We start from the raw sequence: 12346 nt of genomic DNA, 5'->3' as shown, positions 1-12346 counted from the left end.
TATAATATGGAGATAACAGCACCTACTCATAGGGATATTTTGTGGATTAACCAGGTTAACTCATGTAAAGTACTTACAAATGCCTGAAAAATAGTATGGACTCCATAATGTTAATTATTATGGTGATGGTGGTTGTGGTGCTGGTGATATGTAACAGAAACATGCTAGAATAACAGGAGTAGGAGAGACTGTGATATATTCTACATGAAACATGGAAGAAACTCATTAAATATTTTCAGGTGAATGAATCAAAGTGATCAGGGATTACACAATTATAAGATTACAGGGGACCAGCCTGCCCAACATGGCGAAACCCCGTCTCTATAAAAAATACAAAATATTAGCCAGGCATGTTGGCTGGTGCCTGTAATCTCAGCTACTCAGGAGGCTGAGGCAGGAGAATCGCTTGAACCCAGGAGGTGGAAGTTGCAGCGAGCTGAGATCGCACCACTGCACTCCAGCCTGGGTGACAAGAGGGAAACTCCATCCAAAAAAAAAAAAAAAAAGATTACAGGGAAGAAGTAATGAAAGTCTTGACCACAGGAAGAACAAGGAAGAGAGAGAAAGAGAAGATGAATACTTAAAACATTCATATAGAGCTATAAAAAGTGGTAATCAATTGACTGTGAGGTAACAAGGAAGAAATAAAAGCTGTTATAGCATAATTATCTTAGGACCTTCACAAAGCCATGGTTTCGGTGGTAAATTGGAGATATGGCATCAATGTGCTCATTGGCACTATTTCCATTAGACAATGTTGGTCAGCCTCTGATGGGGTTAAGTTACTTTTCTGAGTTATGTAAGACATTTGTTTGAAAGTTTACTATATATTTGTGGCAATCTTTAATCAGTATGTGGTTGTACTTACACATTAGAAAGGATCCGGGTCAAAGATGGTTTATAGCCATATAACCACATAATGTTATGATGAGACTTAAAAGTAAGGGGGGGGACAAGAAAAAATGAAACATGTAGCAGCTGAAACTTATTTTTAATGTTAATTTTCTCATACCCTATATGGGTTTGCACGGAAAAAATAAATAAGCAATGCAATCCTGGCCCAAAACTCTGTTTTATCATAGAAGTAAACTGATTTTTGTACATTAATGTAAAATAAAAACAAATACAACTGCATTACCTCTTAATAGTATTTTATTTAAAAGTTCACAATTAGCGCACTTGTAATAACAGAAAACATTTAAAGGTAACAAAGGCTGCCCTTCGGGAAAGACTTTTTTCTTATATGTAGAAGGAATGGTGTTTTTGCCCTTACAGTGGGTAGAATTCATAGTGCAGTGTGGGACCCCATAGTTAACAGAATCCATCATCTTAAGGGAATGAATCTTACTTCCAAGTTATTCCAAAACCGGGGGAGAGTGTGAATGATAGAAATCTGATTGTTTCACTTGGGCCAAGTTGAAATCCAATGATAAAAACAACAACAAATCTACATAAACACTGTCTACCATCTGCTGATACAGTCCAGAAAACAAAACCAATATTCCTTAAAGAAATCCGTACTCTAAAGCAGGAGAATCGCTTGAACCTGGGAGACAGAGATTGCAGTGAGCCGAGATCATGCCACTGTACTCCAGCCTGGAGACAGAGCGAGACTTCCATCTCAAAAAAAAAAAAAAAAAAGAAAAGAAAAAAGAAAAGAAAAGAAATCCATACTCTAAACACCTCTGTCACATTTCTCAACTTCAATATCATGGGAAGGGATAATAATATTCCTGGTTAGCCAAATGGGTGAGAATGAGGATCAAAAAAGAAGCAATACACAAACATCATGATGGAAGGTTCATAAGTTAAATCTATATTTCATTTTATCAAGTTTTTAGAGTATTCTGCTCTGTTAAAGTGTCCTGAGTTTGCAGATACTGTTTTAAAAATAGAGTATCTTAAAGTATAGAAAGAATTCAGAAGGTAGGACAGCAACTTTTCCTGCTTTGATCACCATTAATCAGCACCATAAAATGTAAAAAGCTACAAATAAGCACATAGGCAAGCCTAGTCCACCAAAAATACGGTATTAGTAAATGGATGAAATCTCATGAAGAGTAGGTAACTTACGAAGGACTGTAAGGTTTTGAAGAAGTGACTGACACTTTAATTGCAAAAGATACAGAATATTAAGGCATAACAAAGTAAACTGAAATAAAGTTTAGGTATCAATATTCATCTCTGGGAAACCAAATTGTGAATCAGTTCCTTTAGATAACATGTGGCTCAGGTTGATTTAATAATGGGGCTGTGATGTCTGCATCTCTATGCTGCTTTTCCAGCACTGTACTGCCTGTAGTGGAAAAGACTCTTGGAGTCCACCTTGCGAGATTTCTGCACAGCTTCAGCAAAAAGTTTGGTCACCTGAAAATATAATGGTAGGAATCAGCAACCTCCATGAGATGAAAGTGAATTTTTAATGAATCAAGACTGATAAGTCACAAGTGTCTGTCCCCAGTTTTCAAAGGGTATGGGATAAAAGGCATAAAAGTTTCTTATTTGATGGAGACTTTCTCCCGCATCTCAGACCTCACCATGGGAAATCTCTTTCGTATCTCGGACGTCACTGTGAATAAGCTTGTTTCTCCTCCCGTAGGGATTAAAACTGATTTTGGATAAAAAATAAATATGATAGGCAGAAAGTTAATGGGTCTCCACTCTGTTTCTCCCTGTGATAAATTTGATGGGTCATGTCCAAGTGAAACTGAACATACCTCATGCAATCATTTTTTGTGAATTGAACAAGCACTTGTGCTACATCTGGACCACCATTAACCTGTTGCTTTTATGTGGTGGCTTTCATTTAGAAACAATGAAATAAAAGTCTATATCTTTATTCCATGTCATGCTGTCACTTTTTATTCAAAGGATAATTGTAAGGAGAGAGCCATGGCCATTCATGGCCTTTGATTATCTCAATTGCTTGATTACCAACTGTCCCATTTAAGCCAGGACCTACCATGTTAGCATCATTATTTTAGATTACTAAAAATTCCTCTCTACTCTGAAAATTACAAAGAGGGGAAAAGAGAGATGTGCATCTACTGATTACACTCTTAAGGGAGGCACAGAAATAAAATTCCCATCCAGTCTATATCCAAGGAAAAGATTATACCTGAAAATTAGTGAGGAGAGGGATTCCACTATCAACAGCTGTCCTCCGAATCACATAATTATCATGGACAAATTTAGTGTTGTTGTTAGGAAGGTTAATCACTAGGTCAATGCTGCCATCTCTAATCAATCTGGAAAAATAAACAAATAAAAACTTATAGACGACAAGCCATATTTTATAGTTTATAAAATACCAACATAAATTGCTGTCTTAGCCATTCAAGTCAATGCCATTCTGAGTTGACTGCCATCTGCCCTCCTCTATTGCTAAGTCAATGTTTAAATTACACTTATACAGGGATTATAATTTTTATTGTGTTCTTGAAGGAATTCTGGTGCAAGTCTAATGGAATGCAGATGTTTGTTTCTGTTTAAAATGCTATCTGTTCACTCATTAAGAATTGGTAATTTGATAGATATTTACTTATTTTTTAAAAAGAGGTGATCCCCCCACCATTGAATGCCCTTTCACCCCCATGCTCCCACTCCCACATTAAGTCTATTGCCTCCTAAGTAGTGCTAATTATTGTTTTACAATGCCCCAAACAAGGAGCTATTACATCCTTGGAAGCCTGCTAAGGTTTGAACACAATGCCATTATTTTATTAAAGTGATAGTAATTTATGTGTTGGCTTCTCAAGAACGCTAACAGATAATATATTGCATAGAATGGCACAGCCATTCTGTAGACTGTAATATCTTAAAATAGTCGAGAATTATCTCCCATGCACTTATGCCACTAGATCTTTAAGGGCTGATGCAATGGTATTCCTGCAGATTCACACAATCCACTGAAATAAAGTGTCTTATAAAATCTATAGTGATGACATGGTCTAAGGCATAAAAACCTGGTCAAGGAATGACCAATTAGGTAATCCAATGGATGACATCATCATAACACTCAACATAGGTTCCTGTATGTAGTAAGTGCTCAACAAATTGATTTATTATGCACAACCTTAGTGAAATATAGCAGGTCATCTTATACTTGATATGCACATCTATACACAATATAAGTTTGACATGAAATATAAAGTGCTGCATTACATTCTTCATGCTCTCACTTGTTTCCATCAAGGAAGCATCCTTACTAAGAAGTATTTTGAAACACGTTTCATATAACCATGTACGCATGATGTTATATATTCCATAGTAATGGAGAGTGAAGCTTTACAATCATCCACAAATGTGTTCATTTTTAAATTTGTTTTAAAAGACTTGCAATCAAGTAAGGTGAAATATTCATGTACTGGTTCTGAAATCCTCTAAATTATTTCAGAAAACAGTATGCCTAGTTCTTACTTTCTGATGGAAGAGAGGCTGGGATTCTGTCCGTCTTGAGACGGCCATGCCACTGGGGTGGCGGGGACATTGTTGGCGTTGAGCCAGTCTGATGTGGCTTCCGTGGCAAAGAGCTGCATTTAAAATGAAAAAATCAATTACTGTATCACAGTGATTTCTTATTTTTATAGAACATGTAATTTACAACAGAAGAAGAAATTACTGAACATGAGAAGTAGTATAATGCCATGGATAAAGACTTGGACTCAGAGTCCAGAGGCATGGGCACTTTAAATATTTTTTTATATATTTGCAGTGATTTAAAAAACGTAACCTCAATTTTATTTGCTTTTGCATTTTAATAATTATATATTTAATTTGAATTTAATAATTCAATGACAATTTCTCATAAATTTAATAATTTCTCAATTATTCATGGCTAATTCCTTGTTATCAGGTCAACAAATCCCCATGGCCACAGGCCCATCATAAGCCTTGGAAATAATTTGTTTTACTCAACCAGGCTTTGTGCGGAGGTATTCACTGCCAAGAAGTTTTGCCTGTAAATGTCACAGCTAGAATCTATAACCTCATATGAAAACAAAAAAGGAAAAACATATAGAAATGTATTGGAACTTTGTCTCAATTGTGCTTAAGCTAAACTTCCTCCGTTTTTAGCTGGCAACGTCTATTGAATTTGTGGTAATTTTGTTAAAAGTTAAAACCAGTCTTTTTAATGATTTTACTCTAAGTTTTGAAACTACCAAGTTAGTTACAGCTTTCATATCAAAAGGACATATTTTGGGCTATTTCTTTTCCAATATCCTGCAATATTTTCTTTTGTGGACTGATTTCATGCTGACAGAAAACAACTTAAAACTAATGAACGTACCTTGAAACCTTCATTGTGTAATTGTTCAGCCACACCAAGGAATCTTGGCCGGAATGATTGCTGAAAAGGAATTTCACAAAATTCACTTTCTGGATATACATGTTCTTCATTTAGTCATATACAACATGGTATTTCCTTACAACATCTTAAAAGACAATGCCACCTGCTTCCAGATGCTTTATATTCAAAACTGACACGTTTTATCCTTTTATCCTTCTATGGTGAGTATGAGTTTTAGCTATATCCCAATGTCAGTGAAATTCCATCCACATTATCTTGATCTCCACTTTTCACCTTGTTTTTAACTCCCTTTATTCTCTATTTAATCCACTTGGTCTTTGTAAGTTCAGATCCACCCCAGTTCTACAAGGACCCTTTTCCTGGTCAGGGAGGACTTAAAAGACACGTGGGTTAGGAGCTAGTACCAAGTCAGGCTAGCTGTTTTACCTATTCGACCTGCTCTTCTTCTTCTTCTTCTTTTTTTTTTTTTTTTTTTTTTTTTTTTTGAGATGGCGTTGTTTGCTCTTTCGCCCAGGCTGGAGTGCAATGGCATGATCTCGGCTCACTGCAACCTCCGCCTCCCGGGTTCAAGCGATTCTCCTGCCTCAGACTCCCGAGTAGCTGGGATTACAGGCATCCACCACCAGGCCCAGCTAATTTTGTATTTTTAGTAGATGGGGTGTTTCCATGTTGGTCAAGCTGCTCTCAAATGCTCGACCTCACGTGATCCGCCTGCCTTGGCCTCCCAAAGTGCTGGGATTACAGGCATGAGCCACTGCGCCCGGCCTCAACCTGCTCTTATTTCTAAATTCTAATTGTGTACTGCTCTTCAATAACTAGGCCATTTTCCTACTAGCTCATGTACAAGTCCCTGCAATAATTCAATCATTGGAACTTATTTTTTCATTTACTAGGAGGCAATAAAAAGTTGTAGCTAAAGTATGAGCTCTAAAGTCAGTTAGCTGCATTTCAAATCTTGGCTTTCACCATTCACTAGTGGTGTGTGCTTCAAAATGTTAATGACTTTGGCCTTCATTTCTTCATTTCTAAAACAGTGATGATAATAGTAGTATTTCTACTTTTTGAGGCTCCACACCTTATTAAACTGTGTGACCTTGAACATCTTACTTAACAACTCTACGATGCAGTTTCCTCATCTGTTACACAGGAATAGTGACAGTTCTTACATTAGTATGAGTGTTCAATAAACTAATTTAGAAGTAAGCACTACATAAGTGTTAGTACTATAATTTCTCAGTTATTTGCCTATTAATAGTTCTTAATAAATATTAATATAATTAAAATAATTGTTTTTTCAGCCCCCCTAAAGACTAGATTCCTGCCCTTACATCCAAGTTTCCAAGCATGGGTTCCTCTACCGACGATTACACTTACAACCCAAACCGACTGCCCCCTCATTTATATGCATTTCATTTCCACACAGGCTTCTCTAATGCTCCATCTCACTGTTCAGGTATTTTCCTACAGTCCATTGCTGTGTCCTTCCTAGGAATCCAGGTGGACCTGTCTAGTGTCCAACCCTACCTTCCCTGGATTCCTGACCATTACCATCAGGGGTTCCCTAGTTCTGAATATACTTTCTGTGATCAAGAGCTAGTGCTTGCAAGATAGTGGTCAGAATGAAAGAAAACAACACCAGGTGACCTACCCAAAAATCAAACCCTGACCTTGACTTCATTAACATGAGTGTCTGAGTAACTGAGCTGGCATATTTAAAATCATATACTGTTAAAAACATATCCATTCTTCTTTAAATAGGAACATTCTTGTTGGTTTCCCTTGTAAAAAGGTTTTAAACAGATGACATAAGCTGGTTACTTCAGCAAATGTCTTGTAATCTGTTTATAAACCATATTAGCGATGGCTGGAAAAAATCAAATGATCTTATTTCAGAGTCAGAAACCAAGAACTGTGACAATAAAACACATATGATCCTTGCACAATTTTGATAATGTTTAGCCCATAACACCCTCTAATATTTACTTGCAGAGGCTTTCTGAGCACAGATCTAAATCCTAAGAAAAGACCCCAAAGACTATGTTCAAATATAAAATTCTTTCAGATTCTGGCCCTCTCAATCCCAGAACTGCAGTTTTACAAGAGGAAACTATTGGCAAATAGAAAAGATAAATGCAACTGGATGAATTTCAGCTGAGGCAGGCTCAGGGGTTATTCATGACTGCCTTATAGAACATGAATTGTAACCATGCCCAGGACGGTAGCTTTTCATTTCCACTTAGGGCCAAACAGAAAAAATGAGCTTAGATGCAAGAAGCTCATGGTTAGACATAAAAAAAAAAAAGTAAAAAATTAAATAACTCTTAGTGACATCAAGACAATTGGTTAGACAGAAGAATAAGATAATTCAAGTTTGATTCTCCTCAGAAAAGTCAAAGGGCTAAATTTGATGGCATATAAGATTTTTTTCATGTTTTAAGATTCCTTGGTATATAACAAATATATATATGAAATGTCTATATATGAAATGTCCAAAATGAACTTCTGAATGTTGTTAAATTCCCCTAATATGGAACATTACATTGTGACCCTCTGCTAAACACAGAATAGACTTCAGTAAGTACCAAATCACATTAGAAGGCTTAGCATAATGATCTCCAACACTTACTACTTGATACATTAATCATGCACTCAACTTTTCTCAATCTTTTATACTTTCCCCTAGCAAAAATTCCCTGATAACATGTTTGACAATAATAAGTGCTAACATAACTTTTATCTAGGTTTCTAAAGTACCATTGCTCAAGTAGAGTGGTTCTCAATTTGTGGTCCCTGGGAGAGCAGCATCAGCATTACCTGGGAATTTATTAAAAATATGAAAATTTGAACCCCACCCCAGACCTATTGAATCAGGAACTCTGGGAGTGCATCCTAGCCATTTGTTGTTTTACAAACCCTCCAGGTGATTTTGATGCATACTTAAGTTTAAGAAAGGGGAGAATAGGAGATAGGAAGACTATCCTCCACTCATTGTGTAATATGAGGTCAAGATTGCATGAACCTTGGCTAAAATCACCACGAAAAACATTAAGGGAGCAGTACTAGAATGTAATTTTTTTTTTTTTTTTTTTTTTTGCCATTTTAAAGTAAAATAAGTCAGCAAGTCCTCTAAGACCTGCAGACACCAGGCAGAACCTCATTATGGAGCTGTTTCAGTGTTGTCCCCCAGGTGGAAAAGATAAATATCCAACATGACAGTATTGACAGTTCCCAGCCAGGGAACCACTCTACCTTCTGGTCTGGGTGTTGGCTTCCATAGGCACATTATAAACTTCTATCAAACATGTATTGAACACTTGCGACACATAAAACAGCCTCTCTACAAAAAGAAATTACAGCTGTCAGCTTGCATCTGAGTAGCCTCAGATTTAAAGGCTGATTGAAAATACCTGTGTAAGAAACCATTTGTTACTAAAGGTGAAAAGTACAAGCTGATTTATTTTCTTGGAAATGTTTATAAAGAAGACAGTCCTTTAAAAGGGAAAAATGTATATATATATTTCCTCCAATGATCATTTTCACATTTATCCAATGCCTGGCTACAGAAAAGAAAGCCAAGCTGATACTATGTGATGCCTGTGGATTCTCCGGGGACTTCGGGATTGGCAACTCTATGGTTGTTCCTAATGATTCCACATTAAAGATAAAAGGTTATTCATGCCACTTGGAGTTGTCTTTTCAGATAAAATGCTTGCTTTGTGTTTCGGAGCGATGCTGAAGCGCAGATGTCAGATTGGTGCTTGCCACTCCACAAGCATCACTGAATAGCCCAATCAGAGAGGAAAACACTGAGTGCTCTTGATCTACTCTAGAGTAAATCATTTATTGTTAAAGGGTCTTCCAGAAAACTTCAAAACAAGGCAGATTGCCTATTCACGGCCACTAAAAATAAATCCTAATGCAATGAAAGGTGGCTAGAAATATTACAGGAAAATCAAAGATGATTTTTGTTGCCACATAAACCTCTATTATGCCTGTCTTATGTTAGAAATGCCTTGGTAGAGACATAGGGCATGTAATAGATTTACAAGAATCCTTTGACAAAATCTACATCTTGATTCTTTTATTCTAAGTCCTAGTTACAAGATTGATGTTATGAATATTTCAAACTTCCCAGGTACTTTGACCTATCGGATTTAACTTTGGAAGACCAGAAACGGAGAGTCGGTATGTGTTAAGGAGGAGGGTGGGAAATAGAAAAGAAATTTAAAAGTTAGAAAGACTGCCATATAAAAAGTTCTCTTGGAACTTCATAAGATAACTCACCTTCAACTAGATGCCTTCCATTGGATTTACTATCCCTAACCCCCATTTATATATTAGCAGTCCTTTTTTGTGCTACTTTCAGTTCTAACTTCAAATATCCAAAGTGTTTATACGAGTTCTTCTGACCAAGTGGGATCATGTTAAATAAAATGTTTTTTAAAAGTACAATGTATCCTAAAATATGGAACCCTAATTACTTTATCTGCAATTTCTATAAAGCTGCAGTAAAAAGTTGAGATTAGATTTGGCCCCATTCTAAGAAGTAGTACAGTAAGTTTTATAGCTATTAACTCTCTATTTAGTATATTCTGTCATGCTTTTTCAGTTTATTAGACTAAGCATTTTTAAAAACATCATTAATGAAAATTCTTCATGTAGTAATGAAGAAACTATGCATTAGCTGATCAATTTTACCATGGCTGTAAATATTTTCATAAGTATAATTTTAAGTATTCTTTAAATACTTTTTAATATATTTTTAAATCTGTGTCCGTATGCTCTCATGTACAGAAAGTTCTTCTCAACAACTCATGTAGCTGCTAGAACATTTATTTATTTAAAAAGGAAAGCATTGAAAGGTAGACTTTCAATAGACAGCACTCACTTCTTTAAGAAAACTTTATTTTTTCTAACAAACCCTTTTTTCCCCTACAAAGCAAAATTCTGTCCACTAATGCCAAAATTATGCAAATACTTCATAGGGATCAAATTAATTTTTGCTTCACATTTCCCTGCAGCACTAGAACCAAACAAGGCACAATTTTATACATCACTGCCTTCTTAAGCTGGCATTTTAAGATGTTAGCACTATTATGATTAGATGTGAAGATGTGGACTAAGGGCATGGTCTCCTCTGAATGCCCCCAGGTCTCACATTAAACTTTAAGCCATAACTGGAAGTTGGGCAAATATTCTCTTACTTGGGACTTAATAATACTTAATATCCATTTATAACGTGATGAGTCTATCATATGGTGTGATTTGTCTCTAAACTGCCATTAAGCTTCACAATTGCAAGTCATCTTGTTAGCCTCTGCTCTAACTATTCACCATTGTCCTTCTGGTACCTTCATAAAGCAAAATCCCAAGTTACTCTTTGCAGAAACTTCTCCAAAGCCACTACCTGTATAGTCTCCAGAGTCTAATTTGCTAATATTAAGACACCCTAATGAGATGGAATCTAAAATAATCACCCACTGGCTTGAGAATACCTGGTACTGTTCTAATTATATTTTTATTGATTTTTATGTAGCCATGCAGAGTTTGAGCTTATTAAAAGCACAGCGGGGATATTATATAAGACCATTTGTTGTTTTTTTTATAGGAGCCAAGAATTACTAATCTCAAATAAAAATGAATGACCAGTTGGGAAGCCTCTAGTATTTTTTCAGGAAATTTATAAACAGGACAGTTTGTACACACTTGCAATTAGTAATAGTAACAGAAGTAGTTCCAAATAGTAATAAAAAGCATTCCAAATAGTAATAGAAGTTTCCTATCATTTTGCCCTAAGATTTATATTTAACTTACATCAGTAAATTGATAATGCCTTTTTTTATTGCATAAAGATATCCATTTCACCCTACTTTGACCTAGAAGGCTTACCAATGAATAATATTTCAAGAACTTCCACAGTATACTATGAAATAAGCTGACTGTATTAGGCCCAGTAAATCACTACCCTTCAAAAATTTTCAATCTGGAGTGTTAAGTTGAGAAATTTTATTAAATAACGTCCATATATTCAACTTCAAATCCTTGGCATTTGATAGTGATTGAAATGTGAAGGACTGAATGAATGAAAGGAAGGAAGGGGAGATGGTCAGGAGAGAACAGACATGATTTCAGTTTGAGAAATTTTGGATTTGAGATATTCAAGTGGAGGTATGCAGCAGATTGTTGGAAATATGGGATGGCTGAGGATGTAAATTTACAGGTGGTAGTTATAGATAGAAGAGTAGGTACTATAGACGTGGATAAGTTGGCAAGGGGGAAAATCAAGAGACAGAGAAATATCAAGAGAAACAAACAGAGGAAGTGAGACCCAACCTCATTATAATGCCTATGTTCAGGAACTAAGGATGAAGAGCTAAGAGGAAAACATATAGAAAAGACAAAACCAAAGAATAAGAGGTTCATTTTTTAAGGTACCCTGCATCCCATTTAGAACAAATATCCCTTCGCTAGAAACATTTTCTGTCTGTATTTTATTTTTGCATGGACTGATGCAACAGAAGGCAAAATCAAGAAGCAAATAGAGAACAAATGTCTCTTCTTCCTGTAAGTTGCCATAAATGGAAACGTAAAACAAATCTCCCTTTTTCTATACCACAATTAACATTCTACCCTGCTCTTCCCCACTTACCGTGTATGACCATGGGCAAGCACACAGCCACAAACCACTTACCTGGATGCCAATCAGGATGCCTTTCTGGGGTATCTTAAATCCTGTGGAAAGCATTGCCTTTAGGAAGGCTGTATGAATACCTTCACCAAAGCAAGCCACCTGTTTAGAATAAATAAAAAATTAAAATAGAGTATGCAAAGAATAGTCAACCCCTCCTACCAAAAATTAAAATTAAAACACACACACACACACACACACACACAAATGGAAAGTACTTTACTCATAGACGCTTTCTGTAGATTTTATTAATGTTGCCCAAAGACCATGCAATCTGAATCCAGGGATTAAAAGGCTGGCCAGGGCAGATGTATCTTATGTTTTTAATTAAGCATAATGAATGAATA

General features: G+C 36.0%; 1 protein-coding gene across 1 annotated transcript in view; it reads right to left on the bottom strand.

Annotated features, from left to right (window-relative positions):
• Positions 1-1134: 1134 nt before the first annotated feature.
• Positions 1135-12346, bottom strand: part of CPS1 (carbamoyl-phosphate synthase 1) — a 119346-nt gene continuing 108134 nt past the window's right edge. Inside the window, exons 34-38 of the mRNA XM_021923956.2 lie at positions 12003-12101; positions 5291-5350; positions 4420-4532; positions 3119-3248; positions 1135-2367 (exon numbers count right to left, since the gene is read on the bottom strand). Coding sequence (XP_021779648.1) covers positions 2269-2367; positions 3119-3248; positions 4420-4532; positions 5291-5350; positions 12003-12101 — 501 coding nt within the window. The 3' untranslated portion in view covers positions 1135-2268. The remainder of the gene's footprint in view (positions 2368-3118; positions 3249-4419; positions 4533-5290; positions 5351-12002; positions 12102-12346) is intronic.

Source organism: Papio anubis, chromosome 10 (genome assembly GCF_008728515.1).
Source record: "Papio anubis isolate 15944 chromosome 10, Panubis1.0, whole genome shotgun sequence".
NCBI classification, from domain to species: domain Eukaryota; kingdom Metazoa; phylum Chordata; class Mammalia; order Primates; family Cercopithecidae; genus Papio; species Papio anubis.
The sequence above is the reverse complement of the archived record's forward strand: the minus strand, read 5'-3'. Positions and strand labels throughout refer to the sequence as shown.